Consider the following 21,527-nt stretch of genomic DNA (forward strand, 5'->3'; position numbering starts at 1 on the left):
GGATGGATGGATGGATGGATGGATGGATGGATGGATAGATAGATAGATAGATAGATAGATAGATAGATAGATAGATAGATAGATAGATAGATAGATAGATAGATAGATAGATAGATAGATAGATAGATAGATAGGCTTTATTACAGACTCATGGTCCACATTAAAAAGCAAACAGATAAATACAAACACAATAATAAATGTAAAAATATAATAATAATAATAATAATAATAATAATAATAATAATAATAATAATAATAATAATAATAATAATAATAATAATAAATGTTGTTTGTAAGCACCTTTCATTCCAACAAAGGATATAAATGACAATACATAAAATACCAAAAAAAAAAAAAAATGCAATAAATAAAAAATACAAAGGAAAAGAAGTGAAAATATCTCATTGTAGAACCATGCTTTGGATGTGTAGTGAGGATGTAAATGATGACAGTGCTCACTCGTTTGCATCCTGGGTTGACCTCCTCGTGGGTCCCGTCAGCTGGTCTGGTGGAGCCCCTCTTCTTACAGATGTATCCATACGCCTTCTCACACATGTTATCAGCCCACTTTCCCTCCTTTTTAAAACGATAACAGCATGTTAGCACAATTAATGCCACGTTTTATGTTTGCTTCAGGGGAGTACTGAGTGTTACCTTTCCTTTGATGAGCACACAGTCCTCCTGGTGGTTGGTGGCGTGGGACGGTTCGTCGGCGTGCCAGTGGGTGAAGGTCACATGGGAGTGATCTGACCATTCGAACAGTAACTGGGTCTTCTGATCGTTCAGGCCGATCCAAAGCACATCTGTCGCCACTGAAGGGTGGAAATGTTAATGTGGGTTCATGTGGTTATGGATTTATATTTCAGAGCAGGGTTATTAGAGTTTACATACATGTAAACCCAAAATAAGCAGTGAAAAATAATATGTTAACCATGAAAGGTACCAAAAAAAAAAAACTACAATGACTTAAGTACCACAAATTTGACTTGTAGTTAACCCATAAAGAGCCAAACAGCCACTGACGACCAAAACCATCTACTAATGTAACTTGTTTTCATACCTGTTGATCTACTAACCTTATCAATACATGTAAATAATTAGTGTAAAATACAGTTTGTCATCTTGTCATTGTCATCAGATATGACCCATTTGAACATTTAGAGGCTCCATAGTGAATGTGGGAACACTGTCATCTTCTACAACGTTGATTCTCCAGTAAAACCCATTGAGTTTGACAAATGACAATGGATGAAGACATTTGTTTTGACATTCAGTTAATGATATATTTTGCTAAAAAAGTCACTTTTCCCTCAGTTTTCTCAGTTTTGATATCATAACCTTTGAATTTACTCTGAGATTTTATGAACATCTAAATGATCAGTAAGTTAAATATAGGAAAATGCATGGTTTATACCGAAAAAAAATCTAAATAAAGAGGAGAATATTGCAAGAAATGGTGATAAATCACTTAAGAAAAGTTAAATATAGAGAAAAATTCATTTGGGAAGTGACACAAAAGTACCACTGGATCTTAATGGGACAAAATCTGTGTTTCTATTCCCTCCTCAGTTTGCACTGTTGTTGTTTTACCTTAGCCTTAATAAACTATGATATTTGATGAACTTTAGCATTATGTCATTTTACTGTTTTCATCTTATTCCCATTAAGGCTTTATTCATAATACCTGATGAATTAATAATATAATATAATATAATATAATATAATATAATATAATACAAAAACTGTGAATTCTTCATAGTAATTCTAAAAGTATAATAATATGAATCTTAACAAAAATGACTGAAAACTGCATAACTACTAAGGAATTAGCCATTTTAATATCAAGAGAAGATAAAATTAAATCATTTTATCATCAAGCTCAGTAAAATCTATACATCACTTTAGGCTACAGACCTATGTGATCTCTTTGTGGCGATTTCCAAATGAATTTCTCTCTACATCAACATATTCCTTAGTGATTTATGATCATTTATTACAATATTATTTTCTGCATTTTTCAATGAAAATCAGATATTTTCCTATAATTAATTTACTGATCATGTAGATGTTCATAAAAGCTCAGAGTAAATTCAACGGTAGTATAAAAAGAAAAAATAAATGACTTTTTCAGCCTAATATATCAGTAACACGACATGAAAACACGTTTACAACTACTGCCATTTGTCTAACTCCATGGGTTTTATTGGTGAATCAGTGTTTTAGAATATGACGGTGTTTCCACCTTCATTGTGGAGTCTCTGATCGTCCAAAAAAGACACATTTGATAGCACTGAAAGTCTAAGAAAGTGCATTTTACCTAAAACTTATGAAACATTTTAGATCAGTAGAGGCTTTTGGCCACCAGCAGCTCTTTGACAGTTAAACCATAAAGACCCAAACAAAATCATCTAGTGATCTAAAATATTTAATAACTTCTGATCCACTAATCCTATCAATGTATGTAAATAATTGATGTAAAACACAGTTTATCATCTTTTCATGGTCATCAGGTATGACCCATTTGGACATTCAGAGGCTCTGTAGTGAACATGGAAACACTGTCATCTTCTACAACATTGATTCACCAGTAAAACCCATGGAGTTGGATCAATGACAGTGGATGGACACACTGGGTTTTACATTCAGTTTTTAATATCTTTGCTAAAAAAGTCACTTTTTCTTCAGTTTTCTCTGTTTCTGATATATTAACCCTCAACTTTACTCTGAGCTTTTATGAACATCTACATGATCCGTGAATTAAATATAGGAAAACACGATTTTCACTGAAAAAAAATGCAAAATAAGGAGGATAATATTACAATCAATGGTGAAAGTCTGACTGTGCAAAACTTCTGACTTGCACGTACTTGAAGATAGAGTCTGTTCCTTTAAATATTATTTTGTTTTTGTCCTATTTTCCTTGTTTTGCTTTATTTTGGTTTTTTGCATGTTCGAAATAGATGAATCACAAAAATTCATTTGGGAACTGCCACAGAAGTAGCTCTGAGAGTTTAATGGTTAATGTAAAATGACGCCTTTATGCTCACTTACAGTATCCAATTTGTGAGATGATGAAGCTCTGCTCTTCTATGTTGTGGATGCTGGCCAGATCACCTCCCTCTTTGTGACAGGCCTCCAAAGCGTCCTTCCAGAAGAGTTTAGTTCTCACCAGGTAGTAACAGTTTCCTGCGTAGGGAACCCAGTGATTGGGGCAGACGATGGGCTGTGTTAGACCTGTGGACAGAAACCACAGATGAGAACATCACGTGTCTGCTCATACAACAATCCAGGTGCAGATCAGTGACAGATGAGGTTATATTTGACCTGTTGGAGGAGGAGGAAGGCTGGAGGTGGACTGGTTCCCTTTTCGACAGATGTAACCGTGTTTCCTGGTGCAGGCACTGCTCTCCCATTTGGAGGCTTTTCCTGCGTTTAGGGATACACAGTTCGTCCCGGGCTCTGATGAAGGTTGACCTGTGGGAAACATGGATCCATGTGTTATTATTTTGTTCTATCAAAGCCATAGACAATTCACAAGTGCACCGTAACAGTAGTTGCTCCAGATCTCTAATTTCTATTAGGTTATTTAATCCATAAAGATGCAAACAACCACCATCGACTGACTAAACTGTTTAATACAGTTGATCTACTCATCCTTTTTATCCAAGTGAATAATTGGTGTAAAATATAGTTTGTCGTCTTTTCATGGTCATCAGATATGACCAATTTGGACGTTCAGAGGCTCCGTAGTGAACGTGGAAACACCGTCATCTTCTACAACATTGATTCACCAGTAAAACCCATGGAGTTGGATCAATGACAGTGGATGGACACACTTGGGTTTTATGTTTAGTTAATTACATTTGGCTGAAAAAGTCACTTTTTTTCTTCAGTTTTCATTGCTTTGATCAGGGTCCCCGCGGGGTCTTAAAAAGTCTTAAAAGTCTTGAATTTACAAATCTGCATTTAATACCTTAAAAAGTCTTTAAATTGTATTTAATTTAATATGATTGGTCTTAAGTCATGTTGCCATAAACTTGTTCACTGTATTATCTTTAAATGTGTCAGGGAAATGTCCAAGCTAGAAAGTAAGCAAGATTAGTCTACACAGTTCCACCCGCTGCAACCCAACAATTTATGCTGAAATTAGGAACCAGTTATCACTAACTTTGCAGCCCCTGGTGAGAAATGATCAGGGAACATTCAGTTCTTTGAAGAGTATGTAATATTCAATCTCTGCTGATGTAAATAAATACATTTTCCTAAAATCTGTGAGTCAGGAATTTTGCCAGTTATAGCCATGAAATAAGCTGTGAAATGGGCATTAGATACTCTTCTACATAGTCTTAAAAAGGTCTTAATAAGTCATAAATTTAACTTGTTGAAACCTGTTGGAACCCTGTTTGATATAATTACCATATAATTACCCCCATTCCCACTCCAAATCTTGTCTGCTCTCAAACTCTTTTTTTTCCACCCTATCCCCCGAATCCTGTCAAATCCATGAAAAAATACCAGCATGTGTCCACGTGTAATGTGTGAAAACTGTATGATGTCCTATATTTGTGCTTTGCATTATCCTGTGTTCTTCACTGCAAATTTATAAGAAAAGGGTTGTGTGGCAGCGCACTAGTTGCGGCGGCTCGATGTCCCTAATCATCGATCGCAATTTCGTTTGATGTACTCTGTGCTGTCAAATGATAATAAAGAGCTATTCATATTCAGTTTACTCTGAGCTTTTATGAACATTTACATGATCAGTGAATTAAATATAAGAAAATACATAATTTTAACTGAAAAAACATAAAATACAGAGGATAATTTTAGAATAAATGGTGAGGAATCACTTAAAAATGGTTAAAAGAGAGAAAAATTAATTTGAGAACTGCCACAAAAGTAGCACTGGGTCCTTATGGGTTAAGGCCACTGGAACCATACACACACACACTGGGCATCTATCAAAAATGTAATTTCGATGCAGACTTAAACCATTGTTGCATATGTATAAGATAAAAATTGTACGTGTATGAGACTGAAATGTATGTCAAGGAATATTTCTAATAAATGTAAAAAAAAAAAACAGAAACAAAACATTGTTGGTGATGTTTTACATAAACTTTTTGTAAATAGATTTAATTTGGGTGTAGATCCACCAATGTATTGTAATGTAACACTGAGATATGTTCTACATGAATGTTTTGAGTTAACACACTTTGCTAACACATGTAACCCCTTTTTTATAGTTATGGATATTTATTTTTTCTTTCACATGTATTTTTACAATATCAAGGTAAATTTCTCGAGGCTTTAAGAGGATCAGCTTTCTCAACTGATGGGCTGTATGTTGGTTTATATTGTTAAACTCATAGCATAAAGTCATTTTTTGACCAAATTGTGATAACTACATAACTTTACTGTCCTAACACTGCTGATTCATTTTTGCGTTATTGGCTATGACCTGAAAAAAATATGACTTAGGCAATTATGTTAAGAGGCTAACAATATATAATCTGATGTAAGTCTGCACTAAATGGCGGATAGCAGTTTTGATTGAAACATTTTTCTAGTCAAGACAACACAGATATGCCCCTGAGTGTGTCAAATATGGGTTTACAATCATTGGAAATAAAAAGGGACTGAAACCAAAACACACACAGTCTCTTGTTTTATGCACAAGTTCAATTGTGCAGTGGTGGGGTTCACATTTATTATTAGACTCATGTGAATATATGTTGTTTAAAAATCACAGTGACATTGAACATCTGTTGACGAGGCTATTTTTGAAGTGTACGCTGGGTTGTTTTGTGTTTTATAAAACTGGGTCGTAACTTGGTGATCATGGGAAAAATGGGTCCCAAAGCCAGACAGTTGTTGTCAAGGAGCCACATTGAATGAAACAGTGCCATCGAGCACAGCGAAAAGTCCCACAGAGTTGATTTGAACATGTTTTCATGGTTTATAAAGATCCACTTTCCCTACAGGTAAATAAACACTTTCCAGATAGTTGAAGTAACAATAAGGGAATAGACATGTTTAGGACTCTAAACAGATGTTATTATATTGTTAAGGAAGCAAAAGTAATGTGTTATGATATATGAATGTGAGATGGGGGTGGCATTTAGGACGTTTTCTTCTTCCCACTCCTTTTTGAGCAGAACATATTGAATTTATTTTGTTATTGCTAGTGTACATGGCAATTGCTATTTTGTCTTGATCACCTTTGTTTATTAATGTAGTTACTCTGCCATTAGTTCCTTGGACACAAAAGATGTTTGATTTTTATCTTCTGCTGAAAATGAATGAATGAATGAGACATGTAACGCTACAGAGATACGACTTTTTTATGACCTTGTTAGTTTCAGGCCTCTAGTTCTTGTGCTATCGGCACTACAGACATGGCCAAAAGTTTGGGGAATGACACAAATGGATTCTTTACTAAAGTGTGATTTAAATAAAAGTCTTTAAAACTTACACAGTACCTATAATTGTTCTTGAAACTACCTCAGAAACGTGCAAATTGTTTAAACAAACCTTGTGTTATTCCCAAAAGTTTGAATCACAACTGTTCATTCATTCATTCATTCAAACTACTTAGTCCTCTAGAGCAGGGATGTCAAACATATGGCTCGTGGACCAAAACCAACCCACCAAAGGGTCCAATCCAACTCATGGGATGAATTTGTGAAATACAGGGTGGGGAAGCAAAATTTACAATGAACATTTAGTTGTTTTTTCTCAGCAGGCACTACGTCAAATTGTTTTGAAACCAAACATATATTGATGTCATAATCATACCTAACACTATTATCCATACCTTTTCAGAAACTTTTGCCCATATGAGTAATCAGGAAAGCAAACGTCAAAGAGTGTGTGATTTGCTGAATGCACTCGTTACACCAAAGGAGATTTCAAAAATAGTTGGAGTGTCCATAAAGACTGTTTATAATGGAAAGAAGAGAATGACTATGAGCAAAACTATTACGAGAAAGTCTGGAAGATACTATTAAAGAAGAATGGGAGAAGTTGTCACCCGAATATTTGAGGAACACTTGCGCAAGTTTCAGGAAGCGTGTGAAGGCAGTTATTGAGAAAGAAGGAGGACACATAGAATAAAAACATTTTCTATTATGTCAATTTTCTTGTGGCAAATAAATTCTCATGACTTTCAATAAACTAATTGGTCATACACTGTCTTTCAATCCCTGCCTCAAAATATTGTTAATTTTGCTTCCCCACCCTGGACAAAAAATACTCATATTACATAATAACAGTCACTGGTGTCAAAATCATTTTAGTTCAGGTTCCATATTCAGGCCAATATGATCTCAAGTGAGTCAGATGAGTAAAATATCATAGTAGTAATCTATAAATAATAACATCTCTTAAATGTTTCTTTTTGTTTAACTGTTAAAAAGTAAAATTGCATGAAGATGTTTACATTTACAAACTACCCTTTCATACAAAATGCAAATAACCTGAACAAATGTGAATGACAAGAGACGAAAGCACAATTTTAACAATATTCTGCCTGTTACTAAATGTTTTGTGTATTTGTAGATCCACAGTGATCTGTAAGTTGGAATCAATCAATCAATCAATCAATCAAACTTTATTTCAATAGCACTTTTCATACATGTTACATGTAGCACAAAGTGCTTCACAACAAAACCCCCCACAGTCCTGCGGTTGCAAATAAAAATACAAGCAATCAAAGTAAAATTTATAGTAAGAGTTTAATTAAAAGCTAGCCTAAAAAGATAAGTTTTAAGTTTACTTTTAAAAATATGAACACTCGCAGCGGACCTCAGGTCCTCTGGTAGGCTGTTCCATAGTTTGGGGCCATAAAAGCTGAATGAGGCCTCACCATGAGTCTTAGTGTGGACTCTAGGAACAGTTAAGAGATTACTACCTGAGGACCTGAGGGTCCGAGAGGGCTCATATGTTAAAAGCAAATCAGATAAATAAATAGGGCTAAGACCATTAAGAGTTTTAAAAACCAATAAAAGCACTTTAAAACTGATCCTGAAGCTCACAGGGAGCCAGTGCAGAGACCTGAGCACTGGTGTTATGTGCTCTCTCTTTCTGGTCTTTGTCAGCAGTCGGGCTGCAGAGTTCTGGAGCAACTGCAGCGGTGCAATGGTCTTCTTGGGAAGACCAGAAAGGAGAGCGTTACAGTAATCAATTCGACTTGAGACAAAAGCATGTATCAAAGTCTCTGCACTGGCTCGAGAGAGAAATGGTCGTACTCTGGCAATATTTCTTAAATGATAAAAACCAGTTTTGGTGACAGACCTGATGTGTGGCTCAAAGCTAAGCTCACAATCTAGTAAAACACCCAGACTTTTAACCCTCTCAGAGGAGCCGAGTGAATGGGTTTGGAGCTTAGCTTTGAGCCTCTCCCTCTGAGCCTCAGGACCAACAATTAAAACCTCAGTTTTGCCCTGGTTGAGCTGGAGGAAGTTTGCTGCCATCCAGGACTTAATATCTAAAATGCAATTAAAAAGGGTGTCGATGGGGCTGAGGTCATCTGGAGACACTGCAACATAAAGTTGAGTGTCATCAGCATAACTATGAAAGTTAATGCCGTGTCTCCTGATGACCTGTCCTAGAGGCAGCATATAAAGGTTAAAAAGGGTTGGACCTAAAATTGACCCTTGTGAACACCACAATCCATTTTGCACCTTTTTGATGAGTGTTCCCCAATACTAACATAAAAATCCCTGTTTGTTAAAAATGATTCAAACCAGTTAAAAACAGACCCAGAGAGACCAACTGTGTTATGTAATCTGTTTTAAAGAATGTGGTGGTCCACAGTGTCAAACGCTGCCGTAAGATCCAACAGGACCAAGACGGCAAGCTTTTTGTTGTCCATGTTGGATCTAATGTCATTTAAAATTTTAACCAGTGCCGTCTCTGTACTATGGTGTGCTCTAAAACCAGATTGATAAAATTCTAAAATGTTGTTAGAATTAATAAAATCGTTGATCTGGTTAAAAACAATTTTCTCCAAAATTTTACTTAAAAACGGCAGGTTGGACACAGGTCTGTAGTTACTGGCAAGGGAGGGGTCCAGTTTATGATTCTTGAGAAGGGGTCTGACCATGGCGGTTTTAAGAGCTGTAGGAAAGACCCCTGTCTGCAATGAATAATTTACAATATTAAGAACATCATCATCGATAAATGTAAAAATCGATTTAAAAAGAGACGTGGGAATGGAATCTAAAAAGCAAGTGGTTGTTTTTAACTGTAAAACGACTTTGTTAAGACTCTCAGCATCAACCAGGGCAAAATTCTCCAAAGTAGCAGATAAAACCAGTGGATCTGAGATAAAAGCATTGCCTGGCTGTGGTTGCTGCAGGTCTGACCTGATAGACTGTATTTTACTGGTGAAGTGACTTAAGAACATATCACAGTTGGGCATATTTGAAGGAGCACTGTTGTTGAAAATGGGGTTAATTACCGAGCTAAATGTGGAAAACAGGACCTTTGGATTATGGCGGTTGTCATTTATAAGTTTGGAGAAATATGAGTGTCTTTCTTCCTTCAGACAGTTATTGTAGTTTTTAAGTTGTTCCCTGTAAATTTCATAATTGACTGTGATTTCATTCTTGCGCCACTTTCTTTCTGCTTTCCTGCAATTTTTCTTGAGATTTTTAGTTTTTTCATTTTTCCATGGGCAGTTTTTTATTTTACCCATTTTTACTTTTAAAGGGGCTACAGCATCGAGAGTAGATTTCAATTTATTATTAAAATTGTCAACAATAAAATCACAGGAAGAGGGTAAAACAGGGCGAGGAATTTGAATTAAAATCTTGGTAAAATTTGAAGTCACTTCAGCAGTAAGATAACGCTTCTTGACATATGTGTCAAGAAGCGTTATGTGTCATGCATATGTGTAAATGATAAACTGAGGAATAATATTGTCAAAATTGCATTTATTTTTCTCAGGAAATTTCAGGATGCTCATGTTATTTTTTTAAAGGATAATATATCGATTAAACATTTTCATAGTGCAATTTTACTTTTTTTTCACTCAAAAACATTGGAGTTGACATTATTTATAGGTTATTATATTATTATTTTACTGGGCTGACCCATTTTAGATCATATTGGGGTGTATGTGCTCATCTACACTAATCTTTTCACTGTAAATGAAAATATTGTGGATGAAGGTAGAACATACAATCTGTCATCTGAAAGCTTCAAGTATTAGCTTTGAATATCAAATGTTTCTGAAGCTCAGACACTTATCCTCCACACTTCTTCCTCTGTGTATAAAATCTCTGTAAACCATTAACTCTCCTTTTTTCCAACCAGCAATGTCAACAATGCACACCATTTAAATCAGACTGGGTTAAAATGACACTTTAGGAGTGAAAACCGCCTCTAAAACATTTTGCTCTGAAACTACAACATGCCTATTTTCACTGTGAATGATGCCTTCACTGACCTGGTGCCCAGTTTAGATATCTGAATGGGTTTCCATTGCTCCACTGCCATCCACTATCAAAATCCAAGCTGTTCAGTCCGATCCACAGAGACGTTCCCAGAGTATTGGTCAATCCTGCCACAACAACAATATGTTATAATGGAGTTATCATTCACCGATGTGCAACAGTATACACTTGGGGTGTAAGAAAATATCGGATCTGCAATACATTGTGATATTTCATTTCACAATACTGTATCGATATTAAAAAGTACTGTATTGATATTTTTAGGTATTTATTGAATTGCAGATATTGTGAAGGTTCATTTTTGTTTTTTTGTTTTTCTTTTTTAATATATATTTTATTTATTATTATTTAACACTCTTTTATTAAATAATGTTAGTTCCGTTGTTGGGATTGCACAAAAATAATGCTCTGATGTTAGTTATGAACTAATAAAATATAAATATTTTAACAGGATCTGAAACTGTAATGTCTGTAAAACATAATTGAAGTTTTAACACAGGAAAATATTGTGATGCAGCATTAGACCCTGTTCTGATCAAATAAAAATGTGTTTAGTATTTGTGCATATTTCTGGCGTAATTCAATTCTTCCAGGAAATAATCATTAAAAAAAAAAAAGAAAAACAAAAAAATTGCCTTTTTAACAGTATCATGACATATCGTGATATACCATATTGTGATCCTAGTATTGTGATTTGTATCATATCGCTACATTCTTGCCAATACACACCCCTAGTATATACACACACACATCGTACCTGAAATGTACGACTGCTCATGGAGCTCTATGATGCTGAGGAGGTCGCCTCCTTGCTGCTGACAGCTCCTCCGGGCCTGGTACCAGGTCAACACTGACTGTCCGTTCCTCTGATACTGAACTCCAGTGACTGGGTTGGTGTCCCAGCCTGAGGACGCTGCAAAGTGGAAAACACAGAGACATACACTACCAGTCAAAAGTTTGGACACACCTTCTCATTTAAATGACATGAGATGGACCACAGATGGCCGACAAGTGCTCAGCATCACTGGGAACTGCTTCAAGACTTTTGGAAAACATTTCAGGTGTCTACCTCATGAAGCTCATCGAGAGAATGCCAAGAATGTGAAAAGCAGTAACAAAAGCAAAACGTGTTTATTTTGAAGAATCTAAAATATAAAACATGCTTTGAGTTATGTCATACTTTTTTAAACTGCATAATTCCATATGTGTTCATTCATAGTTTTGATGTCTTCAGTGAGAATCTACAATGAAAATAGTCATGAAAATAAAGAAAAACCAGGTGAGTCCAAACTTTTGACTGGTAGTGTACACCAAAAAAAAGCGTTAATCTAGTGTTATTTAATGTAATGTATTTTCTACCAGTTCTCTTTTGTACTTATCTATCTATCTGTCTGTCTGTCTGTCTGTTAAAATGGACTTTTCCTCCTTTTCCTTCCCCAGTTTTAAAGTAGTGTCAGGGGAAAGACAGGCTTGTGAGAAAAAGGAAAACAAGGACAGCGCTGCGTTGACAGCTCATGAGAGGAAGTGGTAGTGTTGTTCTGTTGATGGGGAAGAGGGGGGTCAGCAACCAGACCTGTCAGCACTGACCCCTTCAGTGATAGCACACACAGATTTCAGCAAAAATAAGGTTACTCTGCACGGTTTGTTTTTGTGACTTGGCTGTCGATATGACCAGCAGTTATAGACATTTCTGTATAAATGCTGATTACTTAATATATCATCCAAAACATGTCACTTACATTTGGTTGGACAATAGCCCCACTTGTTGTCCTTATTATAATCCGTCTCTGTGGCACACCATAGCTGTCCGTCTGAGCGGCCGTCCGTTGTGCATTCTGCATACCACTTTGTAAGGAACTTAAATGGGAACTGACAGGGGGCTCCAAATGCATTGCCCCCTATCGTGAAAACATCTGGGGAGACACAAACAATTCATATACAGAGTTTTATTAAATACTCCAACAAGATTAAACCTGCAAAACTTATCAGAAACAGTTATCGTGCTGTTTTTTAGAGTTCTTTATGATGCACAGTGAAGGAAGGGTTTGAAGCAGGCTTCAGGCAGAATTGTGCAACTGTTCTTCAACATAGTGTTAGTTTGGTCTGCCCCTCATGTTAGATGATGTGGTCTGATGTGCAGTTGGTGTTGTTCATCCCATGGGTGTTGGATCTAAGGCCAGGACTCTGCGTAGGCCAGTTCAGTTCTTCTACTTTCTGAAAAACTCATTCTTATTCTGACTTTATTTTTGCATAAAGCCTGTTATGCTAGCCATGCTAATAGTTTAAAGGGCCTGTTGGAATCACACTGTCATAAAACATGATATATATATATATATATATATATATATATATATATATATATATATATATATATATATATATATATATATATATATATATATATATGAAAGAATGATCCAAACTGAACATCTTAAACTAAACATATAGTGGACTATCCTGCATCTACTCTTGAACACACTGTTAAACAAGTGTAAATCTGACAGGACCTTGGTGCTGCTCTCAGTAGGTCTGCACCCCTGCTGCTTTCACAGCACAATCACTCATATCAAACATGCTCGAGTTGCTGTCTATTCTTCGGAAATTATGCTTTGATGAGCGATAACATTGCAGAACTAAAGCACATAATGCCTGTATGTGCTCACAGACATTATGAGCAGGTTTATCAGGTTTAAAGTCTCTTTGTCTTTGGGTTTTCCTCCGTATTCCCATGACAAATATAGGCTCCTTCAATTATTTGATTAAATTCTGAAATAATGTTGTTGCCAAAAACTGCAATATTTGTTTTAATATAAAGATGAATAGAATATTACTGCTGTAGCCTCACGTACACTCATCACCAAAAGATTTGGGAACGGCACAGATGGATTTTTTACTTCAATATGATTTCCTTCCATCCATTTTCTAAACTTCTTAGTCCACATGAGGGTCAAGTGTGGTGCCAGAGTCTAGCCCGGCTACCTGTGGTTGAAGGTGGGTTACGCCCTGGATGCGTTCCCACTTCTAAAATTTTATATAACTAGTGTGTTGACCCATGTGGATCCACAGGTTCTAGATGTGGTAGTTTTTATGTTGTTGTGTATTTGTGCATGCTGTACTGCATTTGTCCAGCAGTCACCGCCAAAGCATTCTGGGTATAGCAATGTGATTGTAAGGCTATTGTATTCCAAAATTACTAATATCTCCCAAAATATTGGTCCTTTCAAGTTGCCGTTTTCACTAGTCTGTTCCTTGACCAAAAATACATAAGTATTCCAAACTGCAGCAGTCAGTTCTGTATGGATTTTGTGTGAATCCCCGGACACACATACACACACACAGAGGTGACTTGGCTGTTTAAAATAGATGCTTCCAATTGTTCTTCAATGTACCTCAGAAATACATGGAAATTAAAAAACAAAAAAACAAAAAAGAAAACCTAGGCAGCAAAGTTTGCAAAAATAAAACTCGTGCCATTCCCAAAACTTTAAAGGCGGGGTCTGAAATGTTTTCTTGGAGCATTTTTTACTATATTATTTAAAATCCCCTTCACACCCCGATTACAAACAATTAATTAAATGCTCTAACACAAAAATAAAAAAATGTAGTCACCTGTGGAACAGACAGGACTGAGAAAACACCATCCAATCATTTTGAGCGCCCACTCGAAATGATTGAATGGCGATATGTCTATCAAACTCAACTGCCTTTTGTCCCTCCACCCTCTGTGCGTACCCCTCTTTGTGCATGAATCGTGTGTTCTTAGAGGCTTGAAGCGCTTGTACAGGAAGCAAAGCCAGAGCCAGAGCTTGGCTATATTAGTTATATTAGGATGGAAAGTTCACTGGCAAACTGTTTTGTCACTGACATTAATTACTAGGAAATGTAACGTGAATCAGATAGGTATGAACTGGGGCTGTTCTGTAAGAGCGGGGGTGTTGGAGGAGACTGAATGAGGTATGCATGGATCGGAGCCGGAGCCTCAGCCAGGGTCAGAGCTGGAGCCAGGGCCGTACAGGGCTGGAGCTGGGGCCGGAGCCTCAGGTGGTGTCGGAGCCGGAGCTGGGGCCGGGGCCATAGCTGGCGTCGCAGCCCGAGGCGGGGCTGTACGGGGCCAGGGACGGAATCAGGGACAGAGCCGGAGCCTCAGCCGGCAAATTGTTGTTGTGTAGCACTCGTGAACCTTCAGGAACAAGCGCTGCGCGTGCCAGTTCTCTGGAGGCGTGGCTTTGGGGAGGATGTCTGAAGAAAGGGGTTTGGACTTTTGAATTGACTATTTTCAAAATGTAGCTTGCTCAAACCGTTTTTCTAAGATCTCGCACCCCACCTTTAAGTCTTGAGTGTATTTACTCTATATTTCATCTTTAAGCATCATTCTAACTGAACCTGCACAATTAATCACAATATAACATCATCTCAAAAGGCTGTGATTTAAGGTCCAGAGTTTGGTGGATTTAGTGGGATTTGATTGCAGAAAATAAACACAATCTCTGCTGTGTTGTAATATTTTGAATCTGCTGAAATGAAGTCACAATTTTTTTGTATTATTTTACATTTTTGTATTGGTTTTTGCAAATATAAATGTGTTTGAGTTGAAAATAAACATACACCTTTCAAAATACTTAATCTGTACAACACCATGCAGCACCATTTGAAACTCAAGACAATATTAATGTCTTTTTTTATATCAGTGGTTTTCTCATAATTCCTACCTTGATAACCCTTGGAGCAAAGGTCACCCATAGTGCCAAATATCCTCCAGCGACTCCATAGACCTGACCCTTTGTAGATCATTATGTTCCGCTCATTGCGGTTGCCCCAGTTGAAATGTAGATCTTGGCCTTTTAGACCAAACAGAGTCTCGTTCTTGCACTCCCAGTGCTGCAGGTCACTCTTCTCATCACATTCGTAGAGGACCACCTTGACCCAGTCTTTGATCTCCGTCGCCCCCAGGCAGAGCTTGAGGGACAGGCTGAGAACACGATACTGCGACGCCCATCGGAACTGCTGCTCTTTGGCATGAGGATTACATGGAGCCACTGTAATTGAGGTGGCACTCTCCACCTTCACACACTTATTGTGGTTCTCATTGTAAATCACAAAGGCACTGGTGTCTGGAGCAGAAGAGAACAGCTTTAGTGAGGATGTGGATGAAACATCTCAGCAGAAGGTCAAATTAACCATTTCTCAAATCAAGTTGGATTATTCTAATGGTACTCCTGAGGAATACATACCTATGTCAGCGGTGGTGCAGATGACTTGCAGGAGACAGAGGATAAAGGTACATTTGGAGCAGGGTAACATGATCCTGGTGTTGGATGAGGCTGGTTAATGTTGTCTGGTCATCAGCGAGTCTGCTGTGTGCTGAGGTGTGCGACATTGAGCGGTAATGACACGGGGACAATGTGCTTTTCCTCCTTAATCACACTGATGGACATCCTGTCACATGGGTAGGTAAAGATGGTCAAACCACAGCACTTTCCATTAGTTTCCACACACTTTTTGACAAAGGAAAAGAGGGCAGGAAGTGGGAGGCAAGGAGTCTAATCTCAGAAACTGAAAGCTACCAATGACAGCCAAGAGATAACACAACCTTCTGTACTCTATCCTCTGTAAGAAACACAACCCCCCCCCCCCCCCAGGAGAATTCTGTTTTTAATAAGTCAGAGACAGCCTGCATGATGCATTTGGAAGACAGATAATTGTTTGATTTAGACCGCCAAATGTTCGTCATATTGGAAGTATTTGATGTTTTTGGTACTATAAATAGTGTTTCAGTTTGGGTCTGTGCTAGTTCTGCACAACACAAAGAGAAAACACTGTTCAGCAAAAGGGTTCAAGTCTGACTCAAGAAGTTTCAGAAGTCTGAAGATGGAGGTGAATCAGAAACAAATATGTTTTAGTCATGAAACAGAAGGTCTGACAGTATGACTCTGCAGCCGTCAATCACACCTGTTAGTCAAAGCCCAAAATAGGAGACATTAAAGTCTTCTATTCACCTTATTAGAAAAATAATAGAAAGAACTACCAGCAGATGATTTAACTGAAGGTATAAACAAAACAAATGAAACCAGAGTAAATTATGCAAACATACTCTCATATTTTTAGACAGAAATTCAGTGGAAGTCAGAGTTTTTGGAGCATCATCTAGTGGCCATAAGTGGTATTACACTTAACTTTACACTTCATACATTAACTCCATGTTTTTCAACCTTGGGGTCAGGACCCCATGAGGGGTCGCCTGGAACTCAGATGGGGTCACCTGAAATTTCTTGTAATTGATAAAAATAAAAAATAAAAACTTACTAATAAAAAATAAATGGTGTGTTGACAGAGACAATCCCAATACATAAAAGACATGACAGACTGTGAGGCTGAAACTGAAGCACTGTGGTTCTGTTTATGTGTCAAATGTTCATTGTGGCTGATTTAAGATGTTTCAGCTCTTTCATAATTCATAGTTTGAGTTCTTGTTTGTTCAGTATTAATTGTCAGCCTTGTAAATATAAGCTGGACTGACTGTACATATACTGACCAAGGAAAATAAAATTCTCACCTTGTGCAGTAATCTATAACTGGCTTTTCTGCCTCTGTCCATAATAATATACATTATATAGACTAAATGTTGTCTGAAATTAATGTTTATTTGCTACATAGTACGCCTTCACCCATAAGTAGCAGGGATAGGCTCCAGCGACCCCCGTGACCCTATAGTCAGGATAAAGCGGGTTCAGAAAATGAATGAATGAATGAATGCTACGTAGTATAGCAAACTATTACATGATCAAAAACAAATTAATTTTAGCAAAAAAAATTCTCAATTTTCAATGTCTGGGGTCACTACAAATTTGTGATGTTAAAATGGAGTCATGAGCCAAAAAAGGTTGGGAACCACTGGGTTAAAATCGCTTGAGTCAAGGTCTTTGCCCTTTGGTTCTAAACTACTGTACACCAGTATAGATAGAAATTCCATTCATTTTCATGTGGTTATCCACAAATAAAAATATCATAATGAACATTCTATTGACCTGCAAATTGTCCAGTATTGTCTGTGACACTCCTGGGGATTAAGTGCTTCAGAAAATGAATGAATGAATGTATGAATGAATGAACATTCTATTTCCAGAAACTGTTTTCAAGGAACGACGGTATTTCTCATATAAAATCCTCTGTTATACCCTTAGTTACATACAAACTTCATCCTATAAAAATACTGATATATATGTAAAGGACACTTGTAATTGTTACCTCCAGTAAGGAGGTTATGTTTTTGCTGGCGTTGGTTTGTTTGTTTGTCTGTCCGTGTGCAAGATGATGCAAAAAGTTATGGATGGATTTGGATGAAAATTTCAGGAAATGTTGATACTGGCACAAGGAACAAATGATTAAATTTTGGTGGTGAATGAGGGGGGGGGCACTGATCTGCCTTGGTGGAGGTCTGCGCTCTCCGAGTGCTTTTCTAGTTTTTTATGAAGTGATTTTTGATAAAGATAAATAAGATAAGTAGTAAATATTACCCACAAGCACTTCATAATGACTGTGACCAAGTAAATGAGGATGACATGAGGAAATACAGGTTGCAGCGGTTTGCTGATGTGTGTGTTACTGTGGGACAGACGTCCACAGGAGGTCTGTGGGTTTTGGGTGAGGGGTGCAGTGATGATACAAGTCAGAAAGTAGAAAGAGTGGACAGAAGGAAATCCTGTTTCCTATTGGGGGAAGTGGCCACTTTGCACTAACGCTGCAGGGAAGCCCAGTACACACTGCTCACACACGCAGGGTTCAGACAAGACGGGCTTGGACTTGTGAAGTGTCTGACCCCTGTGTTCTGCATCAAACGCAAAAGGTCCTCGAAAAGAAAAACAGTCAGCTCTAAAAGGCTTTTGATGGATTGTATATTCTTCACTTACCCTGTCTGCTTTAAGTGTTTCACATGCAAAATACTGACCCTTTGCACCGACGTCACAGTTATCAGGTGAGTAGGGGTTCAGCGCCATGGTGGACGGCAAAAGCAACACAACAAACAAACAAATGAGCAACGGATTATGGCTACCAGCACTGAAAATAAAGTTTTGGAGTTGTCCAAGTGACTGTCCAAGTGACTAACCTTACTGGACGGGCAGAAAGAATGCTATTTGGAGAAGCTAGCGATAACAGGGCTAGCTACCGACCCTTCTCCCTTGTGATGTGTTTACGGATCTAGCAAAATCTTCCAGTCTACCAGAGTTTAAAGCACACGATCTGTACCATTCTGTTCTAAATGGTGTGTCCCCATACACAGGTGCTGACCTAAAAGCATACAAAAGTCTGGATGACACCGGTTCTTAGTCTCAGGTTAGATTACAGAGTCGCTGTACTGCGCTCACGGCAGAGGAATGGATCTTATAATGGTAAAGGAAAGATACTGCTAATGTTAGCTAGCTAGCTGTGTATGTTTTTAACATGTTTCCCCAGCATGCCATCAAAATTCAAATAGACTGGAACCAAAAGCAGCTCTAATTCATTAATAGCCCTGTAACGGTACACAAAATTTTTGGTTCGGTACTTTTTCAGTTTTGAAAGCCACAGTTCGGGTTTTTTTTTTTTTTTTTTTCGGTTCGGTACGGGAAGAAAGAAAACCCCACAAAATGTCTTTAATACATTTATGAATTTTGGAAAAATTTCCCCCCAATTTTTTGAAAAATTTGAATATAGAAAAACAGGAATATAATTCTGCTGCTATAAATCAAATAGAAAATAAAATAAATTATTAATATTACTAAATGTATTTTAAACATTAATATTGCACTTTTCCCTGACAGGTAGTTTTGAACAAACAACAAAAATCAAATCACAGTTCTATCAGTTCACATTCTGCATAAAATACCAAAAAAATTCCACATGAAGTGCAACATCAACAAGAGGACAAACTGGTATTCTGTTTAAACAAACTGAAGAGCAACAATGACAACAAAAAATTAACCAAATTATTTATTTTAGGACAGAGAACAAACGGTTTAGGCCACTTTGTGAACATGCGCGTGCAGGGTGCGATTTGTTGGAGGGATTTTTTTTTGTTTGTTTCGGTCGGAGCCAGGGGGTGGGGGGGTTCATAACCATGCTGGCGTGAAACGAAAGTGAAACTTTATATACTTTCAACGTCCAACTACGGGTTCTATTCCTCTGTTATACAGCGTGCGTGAGACAGACAGACAGACAGACAGACAGACAGAGCTAGTGTCAGTGTTTTAGAACTACCGTAGTTCATAAGCCGTAAACAACGTCCGTCTTATTAATGTCTCTTTCCTCGTTGTTGTCTTTCACCTGACCTGACCTGAACTGATCCCACACAGGACTGTACTGATGGTGGAGGGTCTTCAGTCTCTTCCTTCCAGGTTCACATCATATTTGTTCTTGTTTTTTTTTATCAGCTGTTATTTTGTATTTCGGGTCGATGTGCACGTCCTTCAATATGTCCGTGGGGAACTTGCGCGGATTTAAAGTTCTGCATCAAACAACGTCTTTCGTTCTTTTTTCTTTTTCTCAACATATTGTGTCGTTTCGGTACAGCTGTGTACCGAACCGAACAGGTGTGTACTGAAACGGTTCGTTCCGTGTACCGTTACAGGCCTATTCATTAACATTGTGTAATAATGTTAGTGGTTGTCATAAGTATCCTACAGTATTAGCTCTGTTGTTGAAGTGTCTGCCTTTCTACTATCTACACACAGTCATATGTACAGTTCCACCACTAGAACATATGGAACAGCATCATGACAATAACAGTATGTCATAGAACATAGTGTAGCTGGTAAAAAAAAAAAAAGGGCAGCCACTACAACAGAGCTAACATTGTAGGCTACTTACGACAATCACTGGAGCATATCGTAGTTAACCCAGTCTAGCCATCTAGCTAAGTGGGGCTAATATGCTATGGACACAAACAGAGCCTACTCTATCTGTAATATCAGGTCCATCAGATCCATGGTCTGTCTGGAACCAGCTGAAACCTTGGGTGTCTGTGAAGAAGGATGGAACTGTTTTGTGCAACCACTGAACGTGTAAAGCAGGGTTAAAAACGAACAAAAACGAGAACATTCAGTCCGGCACTTCCGCCATCCGTCATGGCGCTCATTTGTGGCGCGAACAGAGCATGACGTTAACGTGCAAATGGTCAGTAGATACCGATAACATCTTTCCTTTAACTGTTGCAAGTTGAAGACTGAAGCGATGATCATGGACCAGAAAAACAAAACAGTAAGCCTGTAAAAACTGTCCAATACTGGTTTTGACAATATGTTTGAAGAATGCTGTGCTTGAGGATGATAATCCAGAATCAGTTTACCACGACAAGAGGCTGTGCACTGATATTACAATGACCGAATATGATCGAGCAACAGAAAATAGGAAAATCCAATAAAATTAAAAGTGAAACCAGTGAGTTTCAGAAGTGCTTTCTATTTTATTACAGGTACAAATAAGACTAAATACTAATGAATCAGGTGAAATCACTTCACTTTAACTGTACTGCTGTACTGTCACTGCTTACTGTGTTGTTTTATACATAATAAGAATTTATTTATTTTTCCTTTTGCATATTTTAAGGTAGTTTTTATTCTGCTCTATTTACCCTTTGTATGTTCTATTGTATAATTCATCCTCTATCTTTTTTATGCTACCAAACAAAATATATTTCGTTCTATCATGTACCATTGATTGAATGACAATAACACTGAGTCTGAGTGGAAATATTTACAAGAAAATACATTTCATCAACTTGACACAATCCAGTTCAACAAGAAAAAGTAAAAAGTCAGTCGGTTTAAGATGTTATTGGAGAGGACTGATCATAATGTGAAGTTTTATTATTCTGCTGTTAAACAGAGGTCAGTTGTGCAGGTGTAGTAGCAGTATGTCTTGTGATTGCGTTTATGCAACGAAGCACAGAGAATTACGGGAAGAGGACGGATGAGCATGTTTTGCAGAAAAATGTCAGGAAATCTTTTCTCTTGGGAAGTGATAGTGAAGAAACAGGATAAATACTAATGTAAAAGGTTTAAGTGTAGGTCAAAACCAGTGGCGTCTAAAAAAAAA

The 21,527-nt window shown here is 37.4% G+C and overlaps 1 protein-coding gene across 1 annotated transcript in view; it reads right to left on the minus strand.

Annotated features, from left to right (window-relative positions):
• Window positions 1-15,826, minus strand: part of mrc1a (mannose receptor, C type 1a) — a 34,261-nt gene extending 18,435 nt beyond the window's left edge. Inside the window, exons 1-9 of the mRNA XM_030123106.1 lie at window positions 15,689-15,826; window positions 15,167-15,568; window positions 12,197-12,370; window positions 11,215-11,370; window positions 10,451-10,564; window positions 3,325-3,474; window positions 3,052-3,234; window positions 655-812; window positions 460-576 (exon numbers count right to left, since the gene is read on the minus strand). Of these exons, the coding sequence (XP_029978966.1) occupies window positions 460-576; window positions 655-812; window positions 3,052-3,234; window positions 3,325-3,474; window positions 10,451-10,564; window positions 11,215-11,370; window positions 12,197-12,370; window positions 15,167-15,568; window positions 15,689-15,758 (1,524 nt within the window). The 5' untranslated portion in view covers window positions 15,759-15,826. The remainder of the gene's footprint in view (window positions 1-459; window positions 577-654; window positions 813-3,051; window positions 3,235-3,324; window positions 3,475-10,450; window positions 10,565-11,214; window positions 11,371-12,196; window positions 12,371-15,166; window positions 15,569-15,688) is intronic.
• Window positions 15,827-21,527: the final 5,701 nt, after the last annotated feature.

The sequence above is a fragment of the Sphaeramia orbicularis genome, chromosome 20 (genome assembly GCF_902148855.1).
Source record: "Sphaeramia orbicularis chromosome 20, fSphaOr1.1, whole genome shotgun sequence".
Lineage (NCBI taxonomy): Eukaryota > Metazoa > Chordata > Actinopteri > Kurtiformes > Apogonidae > Sphaeramia > Sphaeramia orbicularis.